Source organism: Oryzias melastigma, linkage group LG5 (genome assembly GCF_002922805.2).
Source record: "Oryzias melastigma strain HK-1 linkage group LG5, ASM292280v2, whole genome shotgun sequence".
Taxonomy (NCBI): Eukaryota; Metazoa; Chordata; class Actinopteri; order Beloniformes; family Adrianichthyidae; genus Oryzias; species Oryzias melastigma.
Genome location: NC_050516.1, coordinates 35762374 through 35780015, shown reverse-complemented (window position 1 = coordinate 35780015; position 17642 = coordinate 35762374). Strand labels below are relative to the sequence as shown.

Genomic DNA, 17642 nt, shown 5'->3' with positions numbered 1-17642 from the left:
ACGGTCAAGTGGTTATGGCTGCTGACTCACATTCAGAAGGTCATGGGTTCGAATCCCGCTCAGGAATAGTCCACATTAAAAATTTGTTTTCACTTTTAAATTTTATTTTTACCTCAAAACTGTTAAATGCAGGTGAAAGAAATATTTTTAACACTGACAAATGCTCACAGTTCTGCGCCCTCCCCCCATCCACATACCTAAGAGAAACAGGTTTTTCAAGACCAGGCAGTCCTGGCCTACAAGAAAGACTTTTCTCCAGTGTGTCTGTGTTTTTTGGCACCACTGGCTGTCTTCAACATTCTGGTTGCTATTTTTCGAATTGGGAAAATTGTCTTTTTACAGATGAAGGCTTCTCATCATTCTCTTCTTCAACAATTAATAGTTTATTACTCTACTTATGTATAAGTATCATGTCGAGAGGATGTTCTGGCTGCAAATCCATGTACTGGCATATCCTCATCATAGGAGGAATCTGAGAAGATGAACTCTGATTCCACAACAAAAGAATCGTCTTCACTGCTCCCAGAGTCCACATCGAGGATTATTTGAAATAGAGCTAATAGAGCGGGCTCTTCCTCTTCCATAAAGACATGGAGGACAGAGTCCTGAACTGAACGCCATAGAACACCTTTGAGATGAATTAGAGCAGAGACTGAGAGCCAGACCTTCTCCACCAACATCAGTGTGACCTGACCAATGAGCTTTTGGAAGAATGATCCAGAGTTCTTATAAATACTCTCCTCAACCTCGTGGACAGCCTTCCCAGAAGAGTTGAAGCTGCAATAGCAGCAAAAGGTGGAGCAACATCATATTGAACTCTGGGTTAGGAATGAGATGGAACTTTAGTTCAAATGTGAGTAAAAGCAGGAAAGCCAATACTTGTCCACATGCATCAGGTAACTCCAACCCCCACACAACCTGTTAGTTCAAATACACATTAGGTACTACATGCTGCATTAACATATACATGGGCAAGTTAATGGGTCATCAGTGACCCACCATGACACAACAATGGGCTCTCGGACTACAGGGGGGGGGGACTCCTCCCTGCGCAAATTGACAGATTGGAGAAAAATTAAAATTGTTCTTTCATATTTTAACGAGTTTTTACCAAAGTTTGTGTTTGATTTGTTCCAAAATTAGTAAAAGTCTCTGGCCATACAGTGAAGATCTTTGATCTCAAATAATAAAAAAACAAATAATTAAACAAATCAGTAATTTTCTGTAAAAAGTCCCTGGCATTTTATGTGTGGGTTAATAATATTCAGTCATTTGTTTTTTAAAAAGTCATGTCTGAATTTGGAAAAACCAGGATCTAATTTCACATAAAACCTGTTGATTGTTGTGTTTTGGCTTCAGGCTGTTTGGCGGTTTGATACAGGACATCAAGAGGAAAGCTCCGTTCTATCTGAGTGATTTTAAAGACGGCCTGAGCCTCCAGTGCGTGGCGTCCTTCCTCTTCCTGTACTGCGCCTGCATGTCTCCAGTCATCACCTTCGGGGGGCTCCTCGGGGAGGCCACAGAGGGGCGTATTGTAAGAGCACAGACACAATGACAGAACACAGAACATGTGGAGTGTTTTATGACCCTAATTCCCCCCCCCTCTAGAGCGCCATAGAGTCCTTGTTTGGTGCGTCTATGACCGGAATGGTCTACTCTCTGTTTGCTGGTCAGCCTCTCACCATTCTGGGCAGCACAGGTCCCGTTCTGGTTTTTGAAAAAATCCTCTTCAAATTTTGCAAGTAAGTAAAGTTTGATCTGCAGTTTCTTGGAGAGTTTTTGTGTCTCCTGTAATTCGTGTCTGTTTCAGGGACTACGATCTGTCCTATCTGTCCCTGCGGACCAGCATCGGCTTGTGGACGGCCTTCCTGTGTTTGATACTGGTGGCCACAGATGCTAGCTCTCTGGTTTGCTACATCACTCGGTTCACTGAGGAGGCCTTTGCTGCTCTCATATGTCTCATCTTCATCTTTGAGGCTTTGGAGAAGCTGTTCCACCTGGGAGAACTGTACCCGTATAACGCTCACAGCGACTTGGACAGACTCACTCTGGCACAGTAAGAAACACTTTTTCTGTTTTTTGTTCTACACTTTGACATTAATTGCTGTTGTGATGTACATTGGGGATCAAAAGTTTGGGCACTTCAGGTAAAATGTTAAATTATTGTGCATAAAGAACCCAAGAAAGAATAAAAAAATCCTCTACGGCAGGAGTGTTAAACTCAATCACAGAGAGGCCAAAACCCAAAACAAACCTGAGGTCGCGGCTGAACAGGATAAACATTTATTAAACACTCTAAAACTACATTATTAAAACTATAAAAGCATAACTTTTCAATATAATTATGAACTAGATATATAGCATTACCTGTAATAATGCTAGTGTGAATGATGTAAGATGAATTTGGCCACTGAAGATGCTGAAATTAATTGCTAAAAATGCTAAAGCTGATAGCCAGCTAAAATGAGCTAAATGCCAAATTAGCACAAAAAACTACAAAAAAAAAAGTTGGTTAGCCAAAACAGCTAGCATGTAGCCAAAAAAAATGCTAAACTTAAAAATAGCCTTAAAAATTGAAAAGAACCTAAATTAGCCAAAACAGCTAGCATGTCGCTGAAATATTAGCTGAACTCCAAAATTGTCTAAAAAACTGTAGTAAATGCCAAAATAGTCCAGAAGAATGCCAATTTTTAAAACTAACTTTTTAACATAATTATGAATACTTAAAAAGGCAGGAATATTATCCATCCATCCATCTTCTTGTCCGCTTCTTCTCTTTCGGGGTCACAGGGGTGCCGGAGCCTATCCTGGCTACTGGAGGGCGAAGGCGGGGTTCACCTGGACAGGTCGCCAGTCTGTCTCAGGCAGGAATATTATTCCAGAATAAATCTACTTAAACCTTAAATAACTTTCAATATTTTACTCTCCATTAAAATATATTTTGTCAAAATTATACAATTTTAAAAAAAGCATAAGAAACATCGGGTCATTAATAACAATAAAACAATAATAACAATAAAAAGAAAGTGTCTAGTTGCACGTCATTTTCGAAAAACATGTGGCCAGTGGTAAACTTTTTTTGCACAGATCCAGGGAAAAGGGGTTAAGGTCAGGATTGTGGTTAAGGTCAGGATTGTGGTTAAGGTTAGGATTGTGGTTAAGGTCAGGATTGTGGTTAAGGTTAAGATTGTGGTTACGGTTGGGGCTAAACAAGCAAATTGCGCCTGAGTGTGGCTGTCTCTGCAGCTCACGGCTCCACCAGGGGAACATTTCACACATTTAGGAGCAAGACACTTAATGGGACTTTGACTTTAAGTTTCATTTTAGATACGTGCGGCCAACAAAAAAATCCAGCCTTGGACAATCTTAAAATGCGTGCGGGCAAAGCAGCACTGCAATCTTGGCTGCACGTTTTAGGTGCGGCCACTATGCATTTCCATCACTTTCTGTGCTGGTCGCATGTAAATACGTATGAATAACATCAGCATAAAATACAATGACCTGGAGGGCCAGATCCGGCCCTGGGCCTTGACTTTAACACGTGTGCTCTAAAGGCCCTGGGCATAGGTGACCTAGGCGGTTGCCTAGGTCATAATCTGCTGTAGGGGGCACTAAATCACAGTGATTATATATCAATTTTTTTTCCTTTTTTTGTTAAACATCGCTGTGATTTTAGATGGTATGTGCACAGAAAGAACCAACATTACTTTACAGTGAGTAACTCAAGCCACCATTAAACTGCGTTTGTGTTCTTCTGTCTGCAGCTGTAGATGTTCAGAACCAGACAATCCACGGAATGAAACTCTGAGAATGTGGAATGAGAGGAACGTCTCCGCCTCATCTGTGTCCTGGGACAATCTGACTGTCAAGGTAGAGCTGATGAAACCTCTGTTTTGACTGACTAATGGGATGACCCTGGAATATGTATATGACATAAAGAATGATGATATCTTCTGTCATTCAAACAAATACTTTAGCTACGCATCACATCTTATCTTCTGCTGGTGGAGTAACCATAAAGCAATGCAGGACTCTAAACTCATCACACATTTGAGAGATGAATACTCTAACGCCGGAGTCACACAGGACGCGATAGCGCCGCGAAGCGGCGCGGAACGGCGTGCGCTTCCATTCGGCGCCCATGTTAACCTATGGCGTCGGTCACACCAAGCGCGGAGCGACGCGCAGCAGCGCGGAGGGTCTGCGCGGTGCAGCGCAACGTTTCGGCGTCTCGCCTATTTCTTCCGCGCGACGCGAGCGCTCCGCGTCAATACTGGCAGGAAGTTGCATCGAAATACATGAGAAAATCCGGTTTATTTTCAAAATAGAACCAATTTTTCACAATAAAACGCCGCGATTGACAAATGTGATCATGTTTTTGTGTCTAAACAGACTGTAGAGATGAAAATATGCATACAATCAAAACACACAGACACGCGTGCGCGAGAGCCCCCACCCCGGACACCACAGATCTCCGGAGCGGGTTTGCTGGGCTGCAAGGTTCTGGGGGGAAAAAAAGCAGGGCAGACGGGGCAGTGGGGGCACACTGGAGCGGGACACGGGGCTGCGTTTGAACGAGAGAGAGGCAGAGGAGCGGTTCTTCTGGGAAGAAACATCTGGTAATATTTTTTGTTTATTAATTGACCGACGGAAACACCTGCGTGCGTGCACACAGACACACAACAGAACAGACAGACACGCACACGCGCGCACAAACCGATCAATGAAGTGGGCCGACTGCGGAGTTGGGGGGCGGGGTTTGTGTCAACAGGGGCAGAGACCATCTCCTTTTAGCAGAAACACTGGGAGATATCCTGGTTATTGATCATGATGGCAAAAAAGCAACAGCTCTAGCAGAAGCGCATGCCGTCCGTCGCGGAAACAAATCGCGTCTGGTGTGACCAATAGAGCGCCGCGAAGCGGCGCGCTCTCTGTTCCGCGCCGCTTCGCGGCGCTATCGCGTCCTGTGTGACTCCGGCGTAAGGATTCCTGTTGAAGAACTAAGTTCTGTGTCAGACATTCTAGTTTGAAGAACTTGTACATCTCTCCATGTTACTATTGAAGAGTTTCTTTCAAACCTGCATGTTGAAACAGACATTTATGGAGAACCGGATCAGGTACTGCGACTGGTACTGGGTCTGGTACCGGATCAGGTACTGCGACTGTTACCGGGTCTGGTACCGGATCAGGTACCACGTCTTGGACGAGGTCTAGCACTGGGTCTGGTCAGTGTCTAGTACCGTGTCTGGAACCAGGTCAGGTCCTGCACTGTATCTGGTACCGTGTCCAATACTGCGTCCTGTACCGTGTCTGGTACCGGGTCAGGTCCTGTACCCCATCTGGTACTGCTTCTGGTATTGCGTCCTGCCTGCTGGTACTGGGTTAGGATACCGGTACAAGCCGCGTCCTGAGGACTAGTCCGTGTTCGGTACCACATCCGGTACCGTTTCCCATCGGTGTCTACCTTTCATTTTATGAGCAGCCAGCACGCCCAAAACTGTTTAGTGAAAACCCAAAACGTCAATTTTTGATGCAGAGGAGTCGTCACCCAGACGTCAATATGAGACGAGCTGGGAATGTGTTGTTCTCCGGTTCTCCGCTTCTCCCGGTTCTCCCGATTCTCCCTGACCAGCTGCTGCTGATGCACTGAGTCAGGTGATTCCACATCCTGGTTACCTGATCACACCTGGTTTAGGCCGTCAGCATCAAGCAGTTCAGGGCTGGTCAGCGCCACGCGCATCATTAGATCCTAAATACTCGTTTGTTTGTTATTCATTTTGACAGTTTCTGCTCCGTCTATCATTTTAAAATACACCAGCATATTTGATCTTTTTCATTTGAATGTTCTAGAGAAACCAGCACATTTTTGTTAATTACAGATCTCTCTCTGTTTTTAAACGATTTTGACAGAAAAAAACTTGAATTTCTGCCCTAAGATTGGTCCCAGTTCAGTCTTGTTCCTGTCTGTGGATTAAGGTTCTCCTCTGTTCGTTCTCTTCAGGAGTGCATCAGTCTGCATGGTCAGTTCGTCGGGACGGCGTGCGGCCACCACGGCCCGTACACTCCCGACGTCCTCTTCTGGTCGGCCATCTTGTTCTTCTCAACGTTCTTCATGTCTGCCTCGCTCAAACAATTCAAGACCAGCCGGTATTTTCCCACTAAGGTACCCAGGAATAATCTCACTTTGTAGCTGAGCTAAAATAATCTAAAAGTTAAACTTCAGCTCAACAGAGGAAAACGAATTCAGAAGATAATAAACAGATCACTTTTTTAAAACTTTAAATTCTGTGTTTCTCTTGTGGAGGTGCGCTCTGTGATCAGCGACTTCGCAGTGTTCCTCACCATCGTCATCATGGTGCTGCTCGACTTCGCCATCGGAGTCCCCACACAGAAGTTAAAGGTTCCCAGCAAGTTTCAGGTACCGACTCACGAGGAAAGTCCTCTGCAGAGACCTAAAAACACTCGCTGACGGGTCTGTTCCTGCAGCCAACCAGAGACGACCGCGGCTGGTTCATCAGCCCATTAGGACGTAACCCCTGGTGGACGGCTGTAGCTGCTGCTATTCCTGCTCTTCTCTGCACCATTCTCATCTTCATGGACCAGCAGATCACCGCCGTCATCATCAACCGCAAAGAGCACAAACTGCTGGTAAAAACAAACAAACCGAGTCTACAGTTATGGTTCTCGGGAGCGTAAACTTTGATCTAATCCGCCTGTATTTACAGAAAGGCTGTGGGTACCATCTGGATTTGTTGATGGTGGGCGTGATGCTGGCCGTGTGCTCCATCATGGGTCTGCCGTGGTTCGTGGCGGCCACCGTGTTGTCCATCTCTCATGTCAACAGCCTGAAGCTGGAGTCAGAGAGTGCAGCTCCGGGAGAGCAGCCTCGCTTCCTGGGCATCAGGGAGCAGAGACTCACCGGCCTGCTGATTTTCCTGTTGATGGGCTGCTCTGTGTTCATGACGAAGGCCCTGCGGGTACGACGGGTCTGCAAGTCACTGCAAGGACTAGATTAGACGAGTATTTTATTAACAGTTCAGTGGGTCAGTTCTTTACGCCGGGTTCACCCCACATGTGGAAGCGTGGCGAAGTGACCCGGAATGGACGCCGCCTCCATTTCACGCCCTTGTTAACCTTTGGTGTAGTTCACACCAGACACAAAGCGCCGCGGTTGTTTTTTTGCGCGAGCAGCAAGCGATCTGTGTCAATCCTGGCAGGAAGTTACATCAAGACACATGAGAAAACCTGGTCAGTTTTCAAAATATAACCCGTTTTTCACAAAAAATTCAGGTTATTGACAAATGGGATCATGTGTTTGCATCTAAACAGACTGTAGAGATGAGAATACGCCGAATCTGTGAATATGTCAAATCCACCAATACAAAGAAACTACCAATATGCAGAATCTGTGAAGAGATGCCAATTCCGCAAATATCCCAAATCTGCCGAAATGCCGAATCCGCAAATGTGCTGAATCCGCAAATACGACAAATCTGTGAAAACGGCAAATCGACGAATATGGTGAAACCATAAATATTTTGAATCCGCGAATATGCAAAATGTATGAATATGCCGGATCCACAAATACTGCAAATCCGCGAATAAGTTAAATCCGCAAATATACCGAATCCGCGAAAATGCTTAATTCGGCAATATACAAAATCCGCGATCACAGATAGCCACAGCTGAGCAGAAGCACCTGTCGACCGTCACGAAAAATCAACGTCTGGTGTGAAGCAGATTCCACGCACTCCGCTTCGCTGCACCTCTGCGTGCGGTGAGAACCCGGCATTAGTCTTCTTTATCTCTACCTCATGAAATCCAAAGGGAAAAGGATTTTAACGGGTGTTTTGCAGAACACAGACACTTTTCTAAGTCCACAAAATGCTAGGAGGGTTCATCCTGTCTAACACCAGAGTTGGCGTTAAATCACTACTTAATCATTTTTTTATAGTTCAGACATCAGATAAAGTAGCTGCTTGAGTTAAATATAAAAACATCAGATTGTTCATGTAATGTACCTTACCTTTGTCCTAATCTTTGTATTTTTTTGTGGGTTGATCTCACAGAACAGCTCTGAGCTTTATTACTATGCACTTATAAATTAGTGTAAAATATTTTTTCATGATTCCATTAAAGGAAACCAACAGACTTTAGAAATTGGAAAAGAAAGTTCTTGTGGTTTAAATGAACACGGTTGACACAGAAGTCTATAAATGTTGTTTCTTCCTCCAGTTCATTCCGATGCCCGTGTTGTACGGAGTTTTCCTTTACATGGGAGCCTCTTCCTTAAAAGGAATCCAGGTCAGATGCTTGCATTCATTAGACTTTATCGTTCTTATACAAACATTCTAAAAATGTTATGAAATTCATACCACTCTGATCATCACAGAGGTCTTTTCATTATAATTATGACGTTCAAATAAAAAAAAAACTTGTCATTTTCTAAGTCACAAATGTGCTCTTTTATTCCAATGTCATTTTTTCGTTATTTCCTGATTCACAACAATTTGAATACAGAAATACTCAAACATGTTAAAAACACCAAGAAAACATAATCATCTGGAGTCTTTAAAGCTGTTTTAACAGCTCCACAACATAATGAATTCCTGGATGTAAAATGATCTCAAATCAAAGCTCAACATTGTAGTTGGTTTTGTTTTTCGGCTTTTTTAGTTCTTCGACCGTCTGAAGCTGTTCGGGATGCCAGCGAAGCACCAGCCCGACTTCATTTACCTGCGCCACGTCCCTTTAAGGAAGGTGCACCTGTTCACGGTCACCCAGCTCACCTGTCTGGTTCTGCTGTGGGTTATCAAGACGTCCCCCGCCGCCATCGTCTTCCCCATGATGGTAAACTCCTGTGATTACGTCTTCATCCATCCCTCTCTCGTGCTCCTTCAGTGAGATCTCACCTTTTCTTTGCAGGTGCTGGCTCTGGTCTTCATCAGAAAGCTGCTGGACTTGTGCTTCTCTAAACGGGAGCTCAGCTACCTGGATGACTTGATGCCCGAATGGAAGAAAAAAACGCTTGATGATGCCTCCAAAAAGATGCAAGAGGTGTTCTAGACGCAGTCTGTGCACGTACAGATGGTTTATTAAAGTGCGATTCTCGCGGTGGAGGTGGCCGTTTTTATGTTATTTGTTCTGTTAACACAATATAGAGTTTAAACAAAAAAAACAACCAATAATGAAAGGAACAGGCAGAAGCTCATGAAGCTTATTAAGTTTCAATGTTTAGTCAATGGAACAGACGTGAGGCGATCGGAAGTTCTGCAGCGCGATTTGAATTTCACAGCGTGGCCAAAATTTAAATATCCTTTTTTTTTCTTTTAACTTGTCCTGTCCAACAGCTGAAGGCCTTTTGTGTTGGACAAATTTTACTTTTACAATATGGGTTATGTATGTAATAACACCCAGGCTGCATATTTGTATAAACCCCTTTTGTTTATTTAATTTTTGTATTCATTACATTTTGTGTTTTATGCATGAATATTTTATTTTATTTTTGACAGAGGGAAGAGAGGGTGAAAGTGGGGGGGGGGGAAGAAAAAATGTTAAATATCTGAGCTTTGACAGGTTGCTGCGTCTCATCGGCCAATCAGGAACTCAGTTTTGGTCACGTGACATTTTCAGCGGGTAGAATACTAGTCCAAAGCGAGCGGTTATGTCCTGAACTTCCATCTCTTTCCTTTGAGCCGCGGGGTTGCAGAGTTCATCCGGCTTTTTTCGCTGGTTTTCACTCCCGCGGCGGAGCTCTCTCGCTTGATATTCCGGACAGACAGAGAGCCGCCGTGGAGGCTGCCGACTCCAGCCTCATTGAGATATGAAAAAAAGAAAAAAGGTTTCTTTAATTTAATTTTCCCCCTCGGGTTAATACGAGACTGTGAAGCTTCAAGCTTAGCCACAGAAACACAGAAACACGCTGGAAGCGACTGTCATCCAGACACAGATCCTGTACCGGGAAAAAATTTTTGAATAATAATTCTATAAACCTAAACATGGAGACGGGCTGCACGGTGGCGCAGTGGTTAGCGCTCTCGCCTCACAGCGAGAAGGCCCAGGTTCGACTCCCGGCTGGGACCTTTCTGTGTGGAGTTTGCATGTTCTCCCCGTGCATGCGTGGGTTTTCACCGGGGACTCCGGCTTCCTCCCACCGTCCAAAAACATGCCTCATAGGTTAATTGGTGACTCTAAATTGTCCCTAGGTGTGACTGTGGGAGTGGATGTGTGTGTGAGTGAGGCCCTGCGTTGGACTGGCGAGCTGTCCAGGGTGTACCCCGCCTTCGCCCTTCAGTAGCCGGGTTAGGCTCCGGCACCCCGCGACCCCGAAAGGGACAAAGCGGTCAAGAAGATGGATGGATGGATAAACATGGAGACATGATTACTGATGTTTTCCATACATTCTAAGGGAGATATCCACAGACACCATTCCTTACGCCTGGAGCAAAGATAACAATAAAGTATTACCGCATAACATTCAGAAGCAATTTAGACATAGAGACAGAGATTACTCACTGAGGGGGTAAAATCCATTTAAAAAACATTTGTTTCTCAATAAAACACCGCGATTGACAAATGTGATCATGTTTTTGTGTCTAAACAGGCTGTAGAGATGAAAACAGACATACGACGCTGCTTTAGCGACGCTTCCACCAGATGCTTTCTCTGCGACGCTTTCTCCAAACCTTTCTCCGTGACGATGCTTTTGTGGCGTTTCTTCCATGTCCAGTGTGAACCTAGCATTATAGCGATCATTCTAAAACATTAGCTGGTAGCTCCTCCCACATGTGGCCGCGGCGTCAAATTTTGACAGGTGACACGCAGCGAATTTGACGAAAGAGGGGCGGGGCACGTGTTCGGTGTGAATGCACCTTAAGAGTTGGTAAACATGCAGAAAAGCTTTAATTTGACCATGTTCTGTTTAAGGAATCGCAAGTCATGCTGACTTCGACCAATCAGGAGGCATCTGTTCAGATTCCCCTGGAGACCACCAAGCCCTCCCCGAATCCAAAAGCGCACGATCCCAGGTAACGGTTCACACTTCAGTGCACGTGTCATGGAGTTCTGGTGCTCAGAGACTCGTTTTCCAGTCAGTGTCTGACAGACCGAGACTTTTCCTCCAATCAAGTCCTTGTGTTCTGTATGTTTGTGCTTTCCGCTCCCTGCTTCTCAGGTGTGATCCCTCTGACATTAACATATCTGATGAAATGTCTAAAACCACCATGTGGAAATCTCTCAACTCCAATCAGAAGGACATTCGTCCTCTTGTAAAAAAGGCAAGGCTCCTCCCCTTCTTTGCTCCTCCCCTTCTTTGCTCCTCCCCTTCTTTGCTCCTCCCCTCTCTCTGTGGAGGTTTTCCTGCTGTTCAAAAGTCAAGTTTGTTGTCCTCGTATTTAACGTGTGTTTCACCCTGCAGGATTGAGGGGATCACATTCATCGATGAGTAAGGAGAAACAAGAGATGCATTACATCGGGACTCCTCGAGTTCCTGCAGAACCAAGTCCTAACTCGACCTGCAACATGGATCTCTGCACAAACACATGATGATCTCCTGCATTAAAATGATGACTCGGCAAAACCTCATGACGATAAGCAGCAGCACCAGGTTATGCATGCACAAAAGAAACATCAGCTGTTGATTCCAAAACAGATAGAAAATAATCATTTTACTTTGGAAAAGAAAATGAGGAAATACGATTACATTATTTTTTATTTAGAATAATTTGACCCAGTTGGGTAAAAATCATGGACTTCTATCTAGCTTTTTCTTTTTTCCTGCTAATACGCACTAGTACAGGGGTCTGCCACCTTTTATACTGAAAGAGACGTTTGGGTCAGTTTCTCACGGATCCAAATCAAGTCGGAGCCACAAAGCCGAAAATGTTGCTACTTCTGATATAAATTTTCTTTTTTTTTTCACGAATCATTTACTAATATTTTACAATAAAAATCCAATATTTTTTTTTATTTGACAGGTCATATGGCTTCCTTTCAAAATAAAAGACTTCCTGTTCCACGTAGGATCGTCCCACCCAATGGCTGTCATCCTTTTCCCTCCTGCTGTTAACCTTCATTACTCAACAGAAGTAGATAAACTACCAGGTCGTGCACGCTGATGCATTAACACATGCGATTAACAAATTATGACTAACACGTTAATATTTATCACAACAAATGAACCTCACCTCGCGGAGCAGCAGCCTCTCTTTGCAGCCATCCACAGCATTAAAACACTTCATGGGTTCTTTCCCCAATTATACTATAGTTATTCACAAAAGAAATAAACATTCAATCTGTTTTTAGTATTTAATCTTGTTATTTTTTTGGTTAAGATCACTTTTTCACATAAAGCGGACTATTTGATCCATGATCCGGCACGTTGTCATGTAAATTTCATTTTGTGATTATTCGCAGATAATAAGTCTTCGTCGAATACTGTAAATAAAAAAGAAATAATCATAATGAATCGTTATTAATCTTTCCCCAAGTTTGCGATTAATTAGTTATTTTTCTTTAATCGATTCCCGGCACTAAAATATACATTTATTTTCCTTGCTTCTCTTGTAAAGTCAATAAACATTATTGTGAAAAAGAGCAGAGAAACATTTAGCTAAAGTTTTGAAAGTATTTAAAATGAGTCCAAAATAGAGTAATCGTAGATATCATGAAGTCCTTTGAGCTGGTGAAACGTTAGGACTGTTCCACCAGCCTCAGCCATAAACCTAAAACATCCATCCATTCATCCATCTTCTTGACCGCTTCTTCCCTTTCGGGGTCGCGGGGGTGCCGGAGCCTATCCCGGCTACTGAAGGGCGAAGGCGGGGTACACCCTGGACAGGTCTCCAGTCTGTCTCAGGGCCACAATCACACACATTCACTCTCACATTCACACCTAGGGACAATTTAGAGTCACCAATTAACCTATGAAGCATGTTTTTGGACGGTGGGAGGAAGCCGGAGTCCCCGGTGAAAACCCACGCATGCACGGGGAGAACATGCAAACTCCACACAGAAAGGTCCCAGCCGGGAGTCGAACCGGGGCCTTCTCGCTGTGAGGCAAGAGCGCTAACCACTTGCGCCACCGTGCAGCCCAACCTAAATCATCTCAAATTAAATCAATATTATGAAAGTCATTTTTTAAAGTTAGGGCACCTTTTGTTTTTCTTCACCCAAACAGCCATGCGGAGAGGTACAAGGAGCCTCAGGCTGCAGACCCCTGCTCTAGTGGGTTACCGTAGCGACAGAGTTGTTTTAGCAACTCATTTTAATCTGATCTGATATCCCACTTCTGTTCTTAAACAAAGGAATTAGCCAGAAGCGGAAAATCTTCTGCTGAGTCTCACAAACTGGACGTCTTATAGAGCTTGCAGCATCTAATATATATATATATATATTTGGTTTATTTGTTTATTTTTTGTGCAACCAAGGAAAACAGCTTTCCTCCGAACAACTGACAATGAAATCTACTGAAAAATGTATTTATTTTATCATAAAGTGATGAAGAAAGTTCAGTAATATAAAGATACAAAGTGTTAGCATCATAGCATGTGCTAATATAATATTATATGTAAATTAACAGCTTATCAGCTTTTAGTTATAGATAGAAAATGACATTTAAACTCTTAGATACAGTCATCCAGTAAAGGGTTTTAGTTGAGGTTATATTTAAAATATCATGTTCGATTCTACCTAACTTGACACAGGTGTGAAAAGTCTCCCAGCAGGTTTACCTGGAGGTTTTGATAGGATGTGAGAAGAAACAGCCCAAACTCTAAAAATATTCATTCGTTTGTTCTAATAATGCATTGACAAACTCTTAGGGGAAACAGTTTATGTTTATTTCGGTGATAAAAAAGGGAAGTAAAAGCGTAAATGTTTGAGTTTGTGCTTTAGTCTTATAGCTGTTAGTTTTGGAATTATTCATTCTGAAGAACTTCCTGTGTTCTTCTATTTCCTGTCCTATAATTCCAGTAACTTTACCTCAAAACCCCTGAAATAAGCACCTGTAAAAGGTTGTCACACATTGGCATTTAAAACTGCAAATGTCGACAACCTGATGAGCTTCAAACGAGGCCTTCAGAGGTCAAGCTTGAGGCGTGGACCTCAGAAACTTTGTGTGCGTCCGTGTGTGCACGTGTTTTTGTTCATCCGACCGAGAGGAAAGTGTGTCTCTTCTTTTATGTCTTATTAATAATTTTTGGGTTTTACCAAGAATTTTAAAGCAATAATTTAGTTAAATCTACTCAAAAACAGTGAATATAATAATTTCTGAAGGTAATTCCTCACCTGTCCATGTCACAGCGTATCAGGATGATACGAAGGCAAGAAGATGGAGAGAAGATTCTGTGATAAGAAAAGGTGGAAAACTCCACAAACAGAATTAAACTAAAGCGACACAGAGGCCACAATCAGAAACACTTAAATAGAGCTCAAACGAATGAAACTAAAGTGCAGGCAGCTGTGCACCACTCCACAGGAGAGGGGGCGGAGCCTTCCAGCAGCCTGCACAGGAAACACAAGAATGAGGTAAAACAGCAGAACTGACAGACTGTGACAGTCTAATGTCTTTTTAGGAATGGAGATTTTAGAGGAAAAAAATCTAAATTAAAAGTGAAGATTTTTTTATATGGACCCCAAAAAAGAAATAAATTAATAACAATAATGCAGGCGGCACATAAAAGGAATTATTCCGATTATTGCTGAATTTCAGTGTCAGTTTAGTTTCTCTGTTTCACAGGCGTGTTCGCCTTAGACTAAAAAAGACCAGATTGTTGTTCAGCCAAAACCAAGTATTTATTTTTTTAAAGAAATTCCTACTTTTTTTTAATCTTTGCTTTTCTTTAGAATCCATTTTACTAAATATAATGTTTAAAAACAGATATTTATGAACTATTTTTGATGCAAAATGATGTTATTTTATGAATATTGCATAAATGCAAGAAAAGGGAGAAGAAAGAGAAATATCACTAATGAACTGCAGCCAGTGAATCATTTGACCAAAGATTAACTTAACTAGAAAGTTACATTACCTGCGATAATGCTCGTGTGAATGCTGGAAGCTGAATGTGGCTGCTGAAAATGCTGAAGATGCTAATGCTGAAAAAGCTGAAGCCTAAAGCTTGCTAAAATACTAGCTAAATGCCAAATAAGCAAAAAAAAAATAATAATAATAAAATGGAAAAAAATTCAGAATTTGCCAAAAACAGCTAGCATGTCGTTAAAATATTTGATAAATTAGCCTGAAAAACTGAAAAAATGTCTAAATTAGCCCAAACAGCTAGCATAAAAATAACATATTAGCTGAACTCCAAATTAGCCAAAAGAAAAATGGAAACATGACTAAATGAGCCCAAACAGCTAGCATAATAGTAACGTATTAGTTAAGCTCCAAATTAGCTTAAAAATTAAAAAAAAATCTAATTTTGCTAATATTTTTTATATTGCTAACATATTGGCTAAAAACAGCTAGCATGTTGCTAAACTAAAAGCTAAACTCCAAATGACCCTAAACCCCAGGAGTTGCTGGATATTTTAAAGAGTGAACGGGGTCTCCAGCTGAAATAAAGATGGAATCAAGAAAGCAGAACTTTCACCACATGCTTCATATTGTTTCCTTTCTTTCTCTGAAATGTATGCAAATTAATTATGAGTTGATACCGTTTTTGAAAAGCACTTTTAGTGTCTTCCATTGTTGTCCACTGTAAACAAAAGTCCTGGAATCCCTCCATAAAGATGTGCGGTTTTACTCTCCGGAGGTGTCATAACGTCAAACTCCTTAAAAATTGGTTTCCATGGAGACCCTGACCTCATATGAATGAGCAACATGTTTGTTTGTTGTAAATATTTGTACAAAGTGAGAGAAATCCAGTGATGCAAATGAAGAACAAATCATTGTTCGCTATTTATGTGAGACTAAAGACTAAAATGTCAAAATAATGGACATTGATTTGAATTAGCTTAACCTTAAACTTCACTTTGAACTTATATTTGTGGATGTTTGCTAAACATACGAAGAGCTGCCTTCATTATACTGTGAGTAGACTACATATACTCAGATATTTAGATGGATGTGTTATGAATAAATCAGTAGATCCTGACCGCTCATAGAACGTTTCCTAATATTTCCTCTTACATCTGTACACATCTGGATTTCTCAAAGTGGACTTTGTCAGAGTTCTGGGATGTGAAATGTGCTTTGAGGCTTATTTTTTTTGTGCCAACTCTTTATTTTTATTTCTTTAGGTTCTTTATTTTTGTGTTAGAAAGTAAAATCTGTGCAATCTTCTAAACGGCGTCCTCCTGAAAACATCGTATAACGTGACAGGATGTCAGATGATGGAGTGAGAAACCGAAGTTTCATCTCTATGGAGCCATAGAGATGCTGTCTTTACATAATGATTAGTCTTGAATAAAATAGTTTGTTTTATATTCATATGTAAGTTATTATTATGATTATTTGCATAAGACAAATAAATTAAAGTGGAATATGCATATTTGCTGTTGAGTCAATTCTTTGCAAACTAAACATTCTTTAGTATGAACAGATGTGCAGACGTCTGTAACCTTCAACACCTGAAGAACCATCCAGGTCCATGTCTCTCCGTCTACATCCCAGATCGAGTCACAGAGTCTCACCTCACCCTTCAGGAAAATAAGATTTGTCTTATGTTTTTGTTACGATAAAAAATAAATGAACTATTGTGTTTGGGAATTAATAAAACATGAAAAGAAAAAGACCTTTCAAAGTCAAAACATCATTTTAACTTTTGACAGATTCTCATTGTAGAGGTTCATCTTTCATTCTCGTCGTTCTGTTGTTCTTCTGTTTCTTTAACCTCTTCAAAGGAAGGACAAAGACAAAGTTCTGAATTACACGTATGGACATAGTAGCTGCACACGGTAAACCGACCGTGTCGCTCTGTCGTCGTCCATCCCAAACTTTATTGACACAAAGTTACAAAACAAAACTTCTTCTACTCATAAAATGGACACTGAACAACAGAGCTGCGCCCTCTGGTGGTCAAATCAATTCAAATACTAATCCATATTCCAGATGTCACAAAAACAAAATACACAAAATAATCAAAACAAAATATAATTCTAAAGTAAATTAAATCTCTAAGTTAATGACACTTACACACATGGCTTCCTTTCAAAATAAAAGACACCCCACATATGATCATCTCAAAGCAGAGAATATAGTGATAAATAATTTAAGTCACACTTAAAATTCTTGAATTTGTTCAAAAAGAAGAAACGAGTCTACTTTAAGGATCAAAAATCTGTCCAAATATTTTTGTCAAATTTTGTTAAACTACAGAGTCAGGGTCAGAATTCAGTCTGAAAGGTTAGTTTGAATGGAATTAGTAGTAATAAGAGTGGGGTAGGGATTTGTAAGACTTTGTGTTCATCCTGTTCTTCCTTAGTAGATTGAATGTGTTGTACATTCTAACTGAAAAAGAACAAATAAATAAATAATAATAGTAATTTCCCCAGCAGCCCCAGATAAAGCAGATCATCTCTGGGCGTGTCGTCATCCCTGCAAATAATATCTGTATCAGGGATTCTCAAAGTGTGGCTCTCAATAAATCATAATTTCCTACATGAGGAAATGCATGGAAGATGTCACTGTCACAAAAACA

The 17642-nt window shown here is 41.6% G+C and overlaps 1 protein-coding gene and 2 long non-coding RNA genes across 4 annotated transcripts in view; 1 reads left to right on the top strand and 2 right to left on the bottom strand.

The window, feature by feature from the left end:
- The window catches only part of slc4a8 (solute carrier family 4 member 8), a 36910-nt gene extending 25318 nt beyond the window's left edge, over positions 1–11592 (top strand). Inside the window, exons 12-25 of one of the 2 annotated variants that reach the window (XM_024269407.2) lie at positions 1360–1534; positions 1609–1742; positions 1811–2056; positions 3765–3870; positions 6002–6163; positions 6305–6418; positions 6487–6648; positions 6726–6977; positions 8236–8304; positions 8677–8850; positions 8926–9057; positions 10927–11027; positions 11174–11276; positions 11417–11592. In XM_024269407.2, coding sequence (XP_024125175.1) covers positions 1360–1534; positions 1609–1742; positions 1811–2056; positions 3765–3870; positions 6002–6163; positions 6305–6418; positions 6487–6648; positions 6726–6977; positions 8236–8304; positions 8677–8850; positions 8926–9057; positions 10927–11027; positions 11174–11276; positions 11417–11422 — 1936 coding nt within the window. In that variant the 3' untranslated portion in view covers positions 11423–11592. The remainder of the gene's footprint in view (positions 1–1359; positions 1535–1608; positions 1743–1810; positions 2057–3764; positions 3871–6001; positions 6164–6304; positions 6419–6486; positions 6649–6725; positions 6978–8235; positions 8305–8676; positions 8851–8925; positions 9058–10926; positions 11028–11173; positions 11277–11416) is intronic. The other variant, XM_024269408.2, reaches the window with a different exon arrangement.
- LOC118598800 lies at positions 6509–15101 on the bottom strand. Its single transcript, XR_004947955.1, has 3 exons — positions 14287–15101; positions 6741–9812; positions 6509–6645 (listed from the first exon to the last, which is right to left on the bottom strand). It is a non-coding gene; the product is annotated as an uncharacterized LOC118598800 (long non-coding RNA).
- LOC118598801 lies at positions 11908–13430 on the bottom strand. The gene is made up of 2 exons (XR_004947956.1): positions 13096–13430; positions 11908–12722 (listed from the first exon to the last, which is right to left on the bottom strand). It is a non-coding gene; the product is annotated as an uncharacterized LOC118598801 (long non-coding RNA).
- Positions 15102–17642: the final 2541 nt, after the last annotated feature.